The following is a 14,875-nucleotide window of genomic DNA, read 5'->3' on the forward strand; positions in this document are numbered from 1 at the left end:
AATTAAAAATTTTTAATTTATTTTTGAGAGAGAGCATGAGTGGGGAAGGGACAGAAAGAGAGAGGACAGAGGATACAAAGTGGGCTCTGTGTTGACAGCAGCAAGCCCAGTGTGAGGTTGGAAACTCACAAACCACAAGACCATGACCAGAGCTGAAGTCAGATACTCAACAACTGAGCCACTCAGGCGCCCCAAATTAAAAATTTTTAATTTTAATTCCAGTATCGTTAACATAGAGTGTTATATTAGTTTCCATTGCACAATATAGTGACTCAACTATTTTCTACATTACCTCGTGCTCCTCATGATAAATATACTCTTTAATCCTTATCACCTATTTCACCCATCCCCCCACCCATCTTCCCTTGGATAACCACCAGTTTGCTTTCTAGAGTTAATAGTCTGTTTCTTGGTTTGTCTCTCTTTTTTCTTTGTTCATTTTTTCTCAAATTCTTAAATTGTCTTAAATTATTGCAAATGGCAAGATTTCATGTTTTATGGCTGAATAATAGTCCTGTGTGTGTGTGTGTGTGTGTGTGTACACTACATCTTATTTATCCATTCATCTGTTGATGGACATTTGGATCTATTTCCACAGTATTGTTATTGCTGCAATAAACATAGGGTTGCATCTGTCCCTTTGAATTAATGTTTTTGCATTTTTTTAGCAAATACCCAGTAATGTGATTACTGGATCACAGGGTAGTTCCATTTTTGACTTTGTGAAGAACCTCCATACCGTTATCCACAGTGACTGCACCAGTTTGCACTCCCACCAGCAGTGCACAAAGGTTCCTTTTTCTCCACATCTTCTCCAATACTTGTTTTTTCTTGTGTTTTTGATTCCAGTCATTCTGACAGGTGTAAGGTGATATCTCATTGTAGTTTTGATATGTATTTCCCTGATAATGAGTAATATTAAACATCTTTTCTTGTGTCTGTTGGTTATCTGTATGTCTTCTTTGGAGAAATGTCTTTTCGTGTGTTCTGCCCATTTTTTTTTTTAATGTTTATTCACTTTTTGAGAGACAGAGACAGAGTGTGAACAGGGCAGGGGGCAGAGAAAAAGGGAGACACAGAATCTGAAGCAGGCTCCAGGCTCTGAGCTGTCAGCACAGAGCCTGACATGGGGCTTGAACTCACAGACCGTGAGATCATGACCTGAGTTGAAGTCAGTCGCTCAACCGACTGAGCCACCCAGGTGCCCCTGCCCATTTTTAAATTGGATTATTTGGGTTTTGGGTGTTGTATAAGATCTTTATGTATTTTGGATACCAACTCTTTATTGGATGTCATTTGTAAATACTTTCTCCCATTCTGTAGGCTGCCTTCTAGTTTTGTTGAATTACTGCCTGTGCTATCTTCTAGGATTTTTATAGTTTCAGGTCTTACATTTATGTCCTTAATCCATTTTGAATTTATCTTTGTGTATTGTGTAAGCCACTGGTCCAGTTTCATTCTTTTGCATGTTGCAATCTAACATGAGTTTTCTCAACACCATTTGTTGAAGAGGCTTTTCCCCTATTGCATATTCTTTCCTCCTTTGTCCAAGATTAATTGACTATATAACTGTGGGGTTTTTTTTTTTGGCTTTTTATTCTATTCCATTGATCTATGTGCCTATTTTCATGCCAGTATCCCTCTGTTTTGATTACATGTAGTATATAACTTGAAATCTGGAATTGTGGTACCTCCAGCTTTGTTTTTCTTTTTAAAAATTCTTTTGGCTTTTTGAGGTCTTCTGTGGTTCCAGGTAAATTTTAGAATTTTTTGTTCCAGTTCTATCAAAAATCATTGCTGGTATTTTGATAGGGATTGCATGAAATATGTAGATTGCTTTGGATGGTATGGAAATTTTAACATTATTTGTTCTTCTAATCCATGAGCATAGAATATCTTTCTACTTGTTTGTGTCCTCTTCAATATCTTTCATCAGTGTTTTATACTTTTCAGAGTATACGTATTTCATCTCCTTAAGTTTATTCCTAAATATTTTATTATCTTTGGTACAATTGTAAATGGGATTGTTTTCTTAATTTCTCTTTCTGTTGCTTCATAATTTGTACATATAAATGCCATGTATTTCTGTACATTAACTTTGTATCCTGCAACCTTACTGAATTCATTTGTCAGTCGTAGTAGGTTTTGGGTGGAGTCTTTAGGGCTTTCTATGTACAGTATCAAGTCATCTGCAAATAGTGAAAGTTTTATTTCTTCCTTACCAATCTGGATACCTTTTATTCCTTCTGCTTGCCTGATTGCTGCATCTAGGACTTCTGGTGCTATGTTAAATAATAGTGGTGAGAGTGGACATCCCTGTCTTGTTCCTGACCCTTGGGGAAAGAAATGTTTTCTGTTTTTCACTACTGAGTATGATATTAACTGTGGGTTTTTCATATATAGCCTTTATGATGTTGAGATATGTTTCCCCTCAACATACTTTGTTGAGGGTTTTTATCATGAATAGATGTTGTACTTTGTCGAATGCTTTTTCTACTTCTATTGAAATCATCACATGGCTTTTATACCTTCTTTTATTGATGTGATGTATCATATTGATTGACTTGGGAATATTGAACCACCTTGCATCCCAGGGATAAATCCCACTTGATTGTGGTGAGTGATTTTTTTTAATGTATCATTGGATTCGGTTTGATAGTGTTTTGTTAAATATTTTTTGCCTCTATGTTCATCAGAGATATTGGCCTATAGTTCTCTTTTTTTGTAGTGTCATTATCTGGTTTTGGTATCTGGGTAATGCTGGCTTCATAGAATGAATTAGGAAGTTTCTCCTTCCTCTTCTCTTTTTGGAATAGTTTGAGAATAGGTATTAACTCTTCTTTAAATGTTTGGTAGAATTCCCTGGTGAAGCTGTCTGGCCCTAGACTTCTGTCTGCTGGGAGTTTTTTGATTCAATTTCACTGCAGATAATCTGTTAAAATTTTCTATTTCTTCTTGATTCAATTTTGGGGGTTATATGTTTCTAGGAAGTTATCTGTTTCTTCTACATTGTCCAATTTGTTGGCATATAATTTTTTATAATATTCTCTTACAATCTCTTGTATTTTTGTGGTGTAAATTGTTATTTCTCCCTTTCATTTCTGATTTTTGAGTTCTATTTTATTTACTATTTTTTTTTTTATGAGTCTGGCTAAGGTTTATCAATCTTGTTGCTCTTTTCAAAGAACCAGCTCCTGGTTTCATTGATCTCTTCTATTGTTTTTATTATTTTTATTTCTGCTCTATTCTTTATAATTTCCTTCCTTCTAGTTTTGGGTTTTATAGTTCTTTTTCTAGTTCCCTTAGAAGTAAGTATAGGTTATTTATTTGGGATTTTTCTAGCTTCTTTAGGGAAGCCTGTATTGCTATAAACTTCCTTTGTAGAATAGCCTTTGCTGAATCTCAAAGATTTTAGGCCATCATGTTTTCATTTTCTTTTGTCTCCGTGTATTTTTTTTATTTCCTCTTTCATTTCCTGGTAAACCATTCATTGCTTACTAGTATGTTATTTAACCTCCATGTATTTGTGTCCTTTCCAGATTTTCACTTGTAGTGGATTTGTAGTTTCGTAGCATTGTGGTCAGAAAAAAAATGCATGGTATGACTTCAATCCTTTTGAAATTGTTGACACTTGTTTTGTGGCCTAAATATGTCTTCTAGAGAATGTTCCATGTGCACTTCAAAAGAACATGTATTGTTTTCATATAAAATGTTCTGAATATATGTTAGATCCTTCTGGTCCACTGTTTTCTTATTGATTTTCTGTTTGGACTATGTATCCATGTCAGTGGGGTGCTAACATCCCCTACTATTATTGCATTACTGTTGATTACTTCCTTTATATTTGTTATTAGCTGCTTTATGTATTTGGGTGCACCCATGTTGAGTGCCTAAGTATTTACAATTTTTAAAAAAATTTACACTTGTCGTATCTTGTTGGATTGTACTGTTTATGATTACATAGTGTCTTTCTTTGTCCCTTGTTATGTAGCCTGTGTTTTAAAGTCTATTTTGTCTAAGTATTGCTATTCCAGCTTTCTTTTCATATCCATTTGAATGATGTTACCCCATTGCTTCACTTTGAATTTGCATGTTTCTTTAGGTCTGAAACGACTCATAGGCAACATATAGGTGGGGCTTTTTTCTTTTTATCCATTCTGTCACTCTATGTCTTTTGATTGGAGCATTTAGTCCATTTACATTCAAAGTAATTGTTGATATATATTTGTTGCCATTTTGTTACTTGTTTTATGGTTGTTTTTTAGTTCCTCTCTGTTCTTCTCTTCTCTTGCTCTCTTTTCTCATGATTAGTTGACTTTAGTGAAATACTTGCATTCCTTACTCTTTATTTTTTTTGAATATCTACTACTGTTTTCGATTTGTGGTTACCATTTGGTTTATATATAATATATGCATACTCTATATTAAGCTGATGGCTGCTTAATTTTGAACTCATTCTTTATTCTTCTCCCCTCCATATTTCAGATATTTGGTATATTTTACATTCTCTAAAAAAATTTTTTTAAATGTTTATTTTTGAAAGTGTGCATACGTGAGAGAGTGCCAGTGGGGGAGGGGCAGAAAGAGAGGGATACAGAGGATCTGAAGTGGGCTCTGTGCTGACGGCAAAGTGCCCAATCGATGCAGGGCTTGAACTCACGTACCATGAGATCATGACCTGAGCCAAAATTGGACACTTAACCCAACAAGCCACCCAGGGGCCCCTGTATCTTTTAATTTTGTGCTTCTCTTGACTGATTTTAGATATACTTGTTTTTGCATTTGTGCTCCCTATTTTCCTTACCCTTGCTTATCGTTTTTGTTTTCCACTCAGATCCCTACCTTTCTTATAGGGCTGGTTTAGTGGTCATGAATTCATTTAACTTTTGCTTGGGAAACTCTATCTCCCCTTCTATTCTGAATGTTGGCCTTGCTGGTATTCTTGGCTGCAGATTTTACCCTTTTAGCACTTTGCATATATTGTGCCACTCCCTTCTGGCCTACAAAATTTCTCCTGAAAATCGGCCGATAGCCTTATGGGATTTCCTTTGTAACTGTCTTTTCTCTTGCAACCTTTCAAATTCTTTATTATTATTATTGTTATTGCATTTTAATTACTATGTGTCTTGGTGTGAATTTCCTTGGGTTGATTTTGTTGGGGGCTCTCTGTGCCTCTTGAATCTGAATCTCTGTTCGTCTCCAGATTGGGAATTTTCAGTTTTTATTTCTTCAAATACATTTTCTTCCCTCTCTTTCTCTTCTGGGATCCCTATAATGTGAATGTTATTAGGCTTGATGGGGTCACTGAATCCTCTTAAGTCTGTTCTCATTATGCAGTATTTGTGTTTCACCTGTTCAGCCTGATTGCTTTCCATTACTGGATCCTCCAGGTCACTTATACATTCCTCTGCTTCCTGTAGCCTACTGTTTATTCCATCTATTGCATTTTTATGTACTGCATTTATTATCTCTGATTTTTTTTTTACCTCTTTGTCAAGGGTCTCACAGATTTCCTTCACCCTTTTCTGAAGTCCAGTATCTTTATGATCATTAATTTCTGAATCCTATTACTTGTTGCACTTGGATCTCCTGCTGTGATTTTTGTCCTTTTGTTGGGGACATAGCCTGTGTCATTTTCTCTACCTCTCTGTTTCTGTTAGAGGAGTTAGCCACATCTTATGCTTTTGAAATTAGTCACTTTATGAAGTGGGGGTCTTATAGTCCTCTGCAGTACAGTTCCCCCCACCCCCCCACATTCACCAAAACCTGGAACTGCAGGAAGTCTCGTGTGTTGCTTGCATCCTGCTAATTTTAATTTGTCTGGGTCGCTTTTTAAATCCAGACGTCTGTACTGACTCTGCCTGTTGTGGGCTGTGCTTGCTCTATGCGGTGTGAGACCCAGGCAGCAGTGTTGTCTAAATTTGCGCTGAGCAGCTGCTAGTCTTTGGCTAGATCCCCCAAAGTGCAGTGGCCACCGGGGCATGTTGTGTGGTGGCTGGGAGCACATAGCATCTGCGTGTGGTATTAACAAAACTTGCACTGAGGCCAGCAGGCTTGGGGTGGGTGAGTCCTCAGAACTCAAGGGCGGGTCCCACTCCTAACTGGTTAGGTAGTTAGTATCTGTGCAGGGCCACCTCCTGCAGGTGGCTTTGTATTTATGCTTGGGGGATGGGGAAGGAATAACGGCACCTGCTACTTTGTTCCTAAAGAAGGAATACGCTCCCTCCTGTTTCTTCCACACATTGTGCAAAGTGTCAATTCTGTGGTGCTTCTCCAACAGCTGTTGTCTTTTTAAGGGCAGGGACCCAGCTATCACTTGCTTTCCTTGGCCCGGTGCTGAACCAGCTGACTTTTACAGCTCTATGCTCCAGGTCCTTCCTGTTTGTTATACAGTCACAGAATTAAGTGCCGTTTTCAAAGCCAGTCATTATGGGGATTCTTCTCCATGGGGGTTCCCTGGTGCTTTTCCCTGTCTTTGCTCCCTTTCCTGCAGGCAGCTCCTGACCACCATTTCTGCCTTTTCCTCACCTCTCAGATGTGGCTGCTTCTCTACATTTAGTGTTTTCTGCCAGTCTTCAGATTGCTCTTTGGTTTATTTACTCAGATGTGAGTGATATCTAGTTGTAATGTGGGATAGGGTGAGCCTAGGGACCTCTTATTCTAGGGCCATCTCTACTCAGTGATTACGTCACTCTTAATGCAGAATATATTAGTCTTCATTTTTGTTTCCTGTATCTCCTTAATATATCAAATTTACTCTCATATCCTGCTCTATTTCCTTAGATGCATGCCTCTTTATTTACTGTTTCAAAAACTAATGGTTTTAACCCTGACTGCTCATCTGACGCACCTTGGAAACTGTAATACTGATTCCCAGGCCTCATCACTAATAAAATCACTCTTTGGGTGTGGCAGCCAAATCATCAGTCTGCTTACATGTCTTCCCAGGTATTTTAAATGTACAGAGTTGAGCACTGAAGCAGACTGTGCATTCAATGGTTCTCAACTGGGGGCAGGTTTGTTGGGACCAATTTAGGACACCATGTTAAATGTTTTTTTCAGATATGCATTTTGTTCCCTTCCCCATCCTTCCCCCCATCCAGCAACGTCTTCAGATTTTTTTGTCATGACCAGGAATTGCTATTGGCATCTAGAGAGTAGAGGTCAAGGATGGTGCTGAACATCTTATAATGCACAGGCCAGCTCCCACAACAATCACCCAGTTCAAAATGGCTATAGCGTAGAAATAGATAAAACCTGCTTTGGAGCAACATGAAAACCAGTTGTAAGAAGAGGAAATAGATTTGGAACTAAAAAGCAGAATTCTGTTTAAATGTAAGGATTATATTGATGTTACAAGTGACAGAAGTCCAAAAAAGAAATGAAAGTTTTCTATTTGAAGCCAGAGAATTGTTTGAAGTGTAGTATCTGTAATTGAAATTTTTAGATAGGTTTCAATACATTTTCAAAGAAATTCAGAGCATGCAGAGTTCAACAGAATGAAATTTGAAGTTTCTTTATCTATGAAATGTGGCAACAGTGTTAACCTGAAAGTTCTTTTGGTTTAAATTCAACAACTCTTTGATATTTTTAATCAGTTAATAAACTTGACAATGACCATGAAGAGCGAAAATAGAAATACATACACACACACACACACACACACTATATATATATGTACACACTGGAATCACTCCAAATTCCAGTGCTGGGTTTTAATACTAGTTGTGTAACCCGATGCATGCCCCTATATGTTTCCATTTTGTCTATTACAAAATGAGGGATGTGGGTCAGATGATTGGAATGACTCCTTCCCATGGTTAACATCTATATAAAAATTCCTCAGTTCTGGTCAAAATACAAATTTCACAACAAAACCTATTTCTCAGTGATAGGTCTAAATTTCAAAGGCTCACCTTCATTTTAAATAGCAAATTTATATTTAAGATGGATAATTTTATGGATTTCTTTATGGGGTCCATTGAATAAGTGAAAAATGATCAAACTGATATGTTTTTCTTATTGCAGTCCATAAAAGTCCACTACTTTCTACTATTTATCAGTAAGATTCTCTTGGATTATATTTCCCAAAACTGAATCTTACCAGTAACATTTCTGAAAAAAAAATTTAACTGGCAGTTACTGCTTCTCATGTTGTTTTTGGAAACTGTTACAAAGCAACACGAGAAAAGAAGCCTTGGCACCCGGCACACAGTACAGAACCACAGCCCGAGGATCTTTTTAACCAGTAGATGGCACTTCCTAATTGTTAAAGCCAGTGTTGATACTTCAAGAGAACATGGCTCAAACAATGGTGCAAGGTGGGAAATGCCTGAATAAGTAACATGCACATTAGAAACAGAGTGCTGCAAGGCCATGGACCAAGTAATTATTTTTTTGTGGGAGCTGTCCTTTGCACTGTAGGATGTTTAACAGCATCCCTGGCTTCTACCTACTAGATGTCTAAAGTAGCACCCTTCCACTTTGCCTTACTCAAGTTGTGACAAAAATATCTCCAGACAGTGTTAAATTTCCCATGAGGCAAAACTCCAATTCAGAACCACTGAGAAGTCAAAAGCTATGCAAACAGATTTATAATTATACATGATAAGGATTAAATCTCCTATTGCTGAGTGAAAGCCAGACATAAAAGTGAACATACTATATATATAGTTTCATACAAATAAAGCATGAAAACAGACAAAACCAATTTATGCAGCAGGTGAGAGGAGGAAGAGCCAGTAATGTTCTGTCTTGATTTGGGTGCTGCTTACATAGATGAAAATTTATTGAGCACTTATGATAGGTGCACTTTTTTGCATATATACTTCAATAAATATTTTCCACAATGCTAGGCTATATATGGTATACTGCTTTGTATTTTTCATAATGAATGAAAACTTTGTAGCCATTTCTCTTTGAATCAACACTTAGTTACATGTTAGCTAAGCAGAATTCTAAATCAAGGTGTGAACTAAAGTTTATCATCTCCATGTGTTCCTTTTAAAAAGTCACTTAATTGAAAAATACAGAAAAAATCCAATTCACTAATTGATTTGGTAAAAGTTACTTGGTTCTCCTGAGATTGTCTCTATTCCTACAGGCAAAAGCCACACAAATCTATGATGATGCTATGTTTAAAATGCTGTAAAAAGCCACAAATGAGGCATTTCTGTAAAGTATCATAGTTTCTATCTCTTGCTAAAATGGAGAAATATATTTGATTTAGCTGCTGAGGCAAATTTTGTCAAAACAAACTACATTTATCTGCCTCCAGGAGTTAGGGATTCTTTTTTTTTTTTTTTTTAAGTATTTATGAGATTCATATTTGTAGTATTACCCTTATTCTTCTTTTCCTGTACAGACACTACTTCAAAGTAATACACCTGTACCATAACAACAGGTAATAAAGAAAATTTAAAGCTACAATGAATCTAGAATTCTCAACTGCATTTATTTAAAAACCACATCTTTTAAAAGAACTAAAACTTAAAAATATTGCAATGAAAAAACAGACTGTCATAACCAAATGTGATTTATTTTTAGAGAAAAATAACAGGTTTTTCCAATAAGGGGAAGAAATAACAATATGAGATCATGTCCTGATTACATGTTAATTACCACGTCCACATCCATGGATGTGATCAACATGTACTCAATGCTAATATGAATGAACATTTGAGATTTAAAAATCACAAACCACTTGCCAATGCTGTAAACCCATAAATGTTGAAATAAATACCCAGAAATAAGTAAATTTTAAAAATTTAAGCTTTTGACAGTGTTTATAGATCAACCCAAATGTTATGTACAAATAGTACTGCCAGTAAGCTGACACTGCTGTTAGTTTCCACCTAATTTCTTCATAATATGGCTATCTGGTGTTGCATTAGTGAAGATACTTCCCACAAACACATGGGTACCCCAGAGACTATGACGAATCACTTTACAGCAGCCAAGATCATCCACAGAGAATCCTAAATGTCGATAGCGTTCATCTGTTTCAAAAAGAGTGTTGTTTGTATATGATCCAAAAAACTGGAGGAAATAAAAATCATATTCATTAGCAAGAAAGGCAATGATGTAACAGTTTTTATGCAAACATGAATACGAATCTATTTTAACACCCCAAATAAAAAGGGCAGTTTAGGTACTGCATGTGACCAAACACCTCTTCATCTAATACCTGTCCTTCTGGAAATGTGAAACCAATAATCTAGCAAATACACGTTATCTAGAACCAAACATCTAGAATTAAACTAAGTTTTTCATTTCTAGTCTACACTACATGTTACTTTTTGAAAATAAGCTACAAAAAATTTCATTTTTACCTGTAACTGAAAGATACACCCAGAATGTGGGTGACAATAGTGGTTCTTATTTTTTTCAAAGTATAATTTCAGAAAAGTAATTTTTTGGAAGTTAACATTTATAAATATTTAATAACACCCATATTTTAATTCTAAAAGTTTTTCTTTAAGCTATGCTAATTTGTAACTGTCAAACAGTAAACACACTAATTCATTAATATAAATCAAATAGTATTTATTAGAGTAAAAAATAAAAAGTGATAGTGGTCCCTCAAAGGTTGTGAATGCAACTGACTCATAGTGGCATTCTCTGGGTAAAATTGTGAGGTTAAAAAAAAAAGTCTTAAATCATCTATTTCTACCAAAGTTATAAACAATTTTATATTGTAAATAGTTTTACAATAAAAAACATTCCTACTTCAAATTAATTTGGCTTTCAAAATGTAATTACTCACTGCCAAACCAGATGATGGGTCAATAAAGTCAGCCCAGTAGCCTTCAGCTCGAAGAGCGTAGCAAATTTCCTTAGCACCATTAATGAACTGCATTAAAAAAAGACACAAATATGCTGAAGACAGCATCTCTGTGGGTTTTAGTTTTTAACAAATTTTTAAATATCTTTTGCTTCAGAGAATTGGATAAGATTATAGCGTAATTTATCATTAGTTGTAGATTTTTACCAGTCCAAAAGATTGATGGTTCATTTAACACTTTTACTTCCTTCAAAAAGTCTAAATTGTGTATTTTTCTTCTAAATTACTTCCTATTTTATGAAAAATTTCTAATCAGTTCTGTGCTGTTAACTCCCAAATTTGTCATGAATTAGAAAATATAATTGCTATTTTGTATTATAGTGTAAGAAAGGGAAAACAAAATATTCATAATGAAAAAACATGAACTATTCATTCATATGTTAAAAATGTGTGTCTTTCAAAAACACATCTATCCATACTCATGGTCATGATACATGTCATGATACACATTATACCTTTCTGTATTTTTTGTACAGGACATAATTATTACAGACCATGTGTCTGTATATCTTATTCAAAATCTTGGTTTTTCCATTCTCATTTGTAATTCCTATGTCTTTATTAGCTTTATCAGACTAAACAGTGAAAAAGTAACAAATATTAGGACCAGATCAGAGTGTTTAAAAAAATAAAAAAAGGACAAACCATGAATGTTTAAAAACAAGGGCACAGTTCCACTTTTGGCCATTAACAGAATAACACATGCCAAACGTTATCGGCTATTTGGTGAACACCTGCTAAAAGCTGTAAAACCGACTAAAATGTAAGATACAACAGTTTTAAATCCTGAATAATAATTAAAACTGTAATCTTGTGGAGAAAGGCAACAAGTCAAGTGATTTCCATATTTGTTTCAGCTCTCTGTCTGGAACACTGTCACAGGGCAAAGAAGAAGATCCCAAAGTGATGGTGTCACTAAGCCAAGGAAGTAGAAAGCAAAAGTTCTGGACTGCGGAAGTACCTGGAATTTGTGGGTTAGGGTACTGGAAGAAAGATGCACACTGGGGTTCTCAAGCAGTCCACAGAGCAATTCACCCTGGTTCAGTAGCCAAGGGCAGAACTGTGCACTCACAAGGTGAGATTTCTTGAGGAATCTGTCTCACAGAGAGTGACAGCTGGGGCCTGAGAGCTCAATGGTGTTATCAGGGTTGTGCAGTCCTAGGTAACATGGATTTCTGGACAACATAGGATGATCAGACCTTGCTGAGCACATCTGGCATTCAGCTGAGATGCCCAAAAGTCTAAGCCTTAGGAAGATGGGCCATATCCTAAAATAAGAGGTTAGCAATTTACAGCCTGAAGGCCAAATCCAGCTGGGTGCCTGTATGTGTTAACAGTTTCATTGGAATATATCCATATCTGTCTATGACTACTTTAACAATACAAGGGTAGACACTATGACCTATAAAGCCTAAAAATTTATTATGTGGCTCTTCACAGAAAGTTTGCTGATCCATGCTATAGAGGAAACTTAAGCTAACTTACTTTCTCCCAGCACTTTCTTGTAAAATAATGAAAAACATTAAATAAAAATTGTATTCTTTTGGTTACTTTCACACAATATTTACACATATTACTGCATTTCATTAATCCTATTTCTTAGGAAAACTACTGAATATGGTCTAGAAAAGTAATTAAAAAATATATCAATTTAATGAACAGATCTGCCATACACAAAACTATAAGGAGAACAAAACAATACAAACGTTTGTAAAAGTTAACTAAAAGAATCCCAAAGTATCATAAAAAGAATCAGTTTACGTATTTCTCTTTAGATTTCTGCACATCAACAGCAAACACTGACATCTGGTGGAAAAAAACTACAACAGATTTGAACAAGAACTGGACAGTCAACTACGTGTGGTTCTAAAATAACCACTAATGTATCTAAAACAGAAAATTTTTTTTTTTTGTAGAAAATAGCTTTAATCATTATAAAATTAAAAATAATATGGCATTTCAAAGCCCTGAAACTGGTTACAAAAAACTCACAACTATACTGGGGTCAGTATCAAATGAGGCTCAGAATCTTTAACTGATGAGAAATTAGGACCAATAATTCAATGCACATGTGAGAGCTCTCTAGTGACTAAATGATAGTAATGGTAAATGTATATGTTAGATACTGCCTTAATATGTAAATAGAAAATGTCTGAGTTGCCTATTTAAATTTCAACTCTCTAAATTCAGATCTCTTTAAAATCAGATAATGTCTTAAGGCCTGCCCTCTCTGTAACTTCCTTGTTAACTAGCATATAACTTGCTCATGATTATTACTACATAAAATTTAATTAGCAAAGCTGTATGTGGGACATTTTAGTACGATGAAGTCATTATCCCACAACATTCTGTTGAGTATGTGAATTATAATTTACTAATGAAAAGAACCATACATCCAGTCATAAGGAAAATATAAAATAGTTCCTAATATCTTACATGAAAATTAGTAAAGGGAATTTTTTCAATTATAGTTAGCTAAGGCGCCTAATGGAGTTAATCTTGACTTGTCACTCGGGCAAAGAAATGTTTTCCTATCTTGTAGAAACTGATATAACCCAACATCAAACTCTTAAGACTTTAAGTTAGCATTTACCATTTTTCAGGTTGGTGAAAATGAAAAGAAACGCTAATATTCTGGGTAAGCTAGCATGACAGGATACATACAAGGAGAATCTTCTTTGGTGGGCAAATTGGCACCATCTATCAAAACTTAAATTACCCCCGGATTCAGTAATTCCCTACTTAGGAATCTACCGATTTTATATTTGGGCATACATGTTTATGCACATACTTTTCACTGCCTATAATAGAAAAAGTTTTTTGAATTTATAAACTACTAAGGGAATTTTTAAAGTAATTAAAAATTTATAGTTTGCCCATGCAATTTTATGCAGATTTTACATAGTATGAAATCTATGTGTAATGCTATGGAAGGGTGTCAAAACACCTGGTTAAAAGGACAGGAAAAAAAATATGGGTCTATAATATGTTATCACTGTGCTGTATGTAGTTACTGATTACTCCTTGAACACTGGAGTAATTTCCACTTTTTATTTGACATGCTTTAAAAACAATTTTTTTTTAAGGTTTAATTCATTTTTCAGAGACAGAGTGTGAGGCAGGAGTGGGAGAAAGAGAGGGAGACACTGAATCTGAAGCAGGCTTCAGGCTGAGCTGTCAGCACAGAACCTGATGCAGGGCTGGAACTCATGGACCGTGAGATCATGACCTGAGCTGAAGTCAGATGCTTAACCAACTGAGCCACCCAGGCGCCCCTTACTTGACATGCTTTAAAGAGAGATACGGATATGAAGAGTTTTACTTTTTTGCCATTTTTACTGTATTTTTCAATTTTCCTAAAACATATAAATTTTTAAAAATTGAACTACTGGACAGAATCTAAGTTTTTCAAAGATAACTACAAAAAAGTCATGGCATTTTTATGCTCAGAAAAGATGTAAAAGTCCTTTAGTACTGAAATATATTAGCAGAGAATAAAGGCTAAAAAGACACCCATCACCTTAAAATGTTGGTATTTAAATAAGATTATAAAATTGTCAGCAATTGAAAATGTTTTTTTTTTTTTTAATTTTAATGTTTATTTTTTTTGAGAGAGAGAGAGAGACCACACATAAGTTGGGGAGGGGCAGAGAGAGAGGGAAAGAGAAATCCCAAGCAGGCTCCATGCTGTCAGCAGAGAGCCTGACATGGGGCTAGGGCTCATGAACTGTGAGATCATGACCTGACATGAAACCAAGAGTCAAGACACTTAACTGACTGAGCCACCCAGGAGGCCCCAAGAATTACCTTTTCTAAAAGCATTTCTCTTTCATTTTCTACCTCTTCACTCCAAACAGTCATATCATTCTTGGTTTTCTGTGTTATAGTCAGAATCATTAGTTTGTTGGTGGCTACTTCTGGAAACAGTGACTCAAAATCTATAAATAACAATAAAAATTTCAGGGAGAATTTGTTGTAAGAAGCAGTGTATAAAAGTACTTCTTTAGAAACATGGTGAGTAAGTTAAATTAT

At 35.4% G+C, this 14,875-nt stretch overlaps 1 protein-coding gene across 5 annotated transcripts in view; it reads right to left on the minus strand.

Annotated features, from left to right (window-relative positions):
* Window positions 1-9,517: 9,517 nt before the first annotated feature.
* Window positions 9,518-14,875, minus strand: part of MMADHC (metabolism of cobalamin associated D) — a 37,835-nt gene continuing 32,477 nt past the window's right edge. For all 5 annotated transcript variants that reach the window (XM_045479769.1, XM_045479773.1, XM_045479774.1 and 2 more), the window contains 3 exons: window positions 14,651-14,781; window positions 10,766-10,852; window positions 9,518-10,038 (listed from right to left, as the gene is read on the minus strand). In XM_045479769.1, the coding sequence (XP_045335725.1) occupies window positions 9,844-10,038; window positions 10,766-10,852; window positions 14,651-14,781 (413 nt within the window). In that variant the 3' untranslated portion in view covers window positions 9,518-9,843. The remainder of the gene's footprint in view (window positions 10,039-10,765; window positions 10,853-14,650; window positions 14,782-14,875) is intronic.

Source organism: Leopardus geoffroyi, chromosome C1 (assembly GCF_018350155.1).
Source record: "Leopardus geoffroyi isolate Oge1 chromosome C1, O.geoffroyi_Oge1_pat1.0, whole genome shotgun sequence".
Lineage (NCBI taxonomy): Eukaryota > Metazoa > Chordata > Mammalia > Carnivora > Felidae > Leopardus > Leopardus geoffroyi.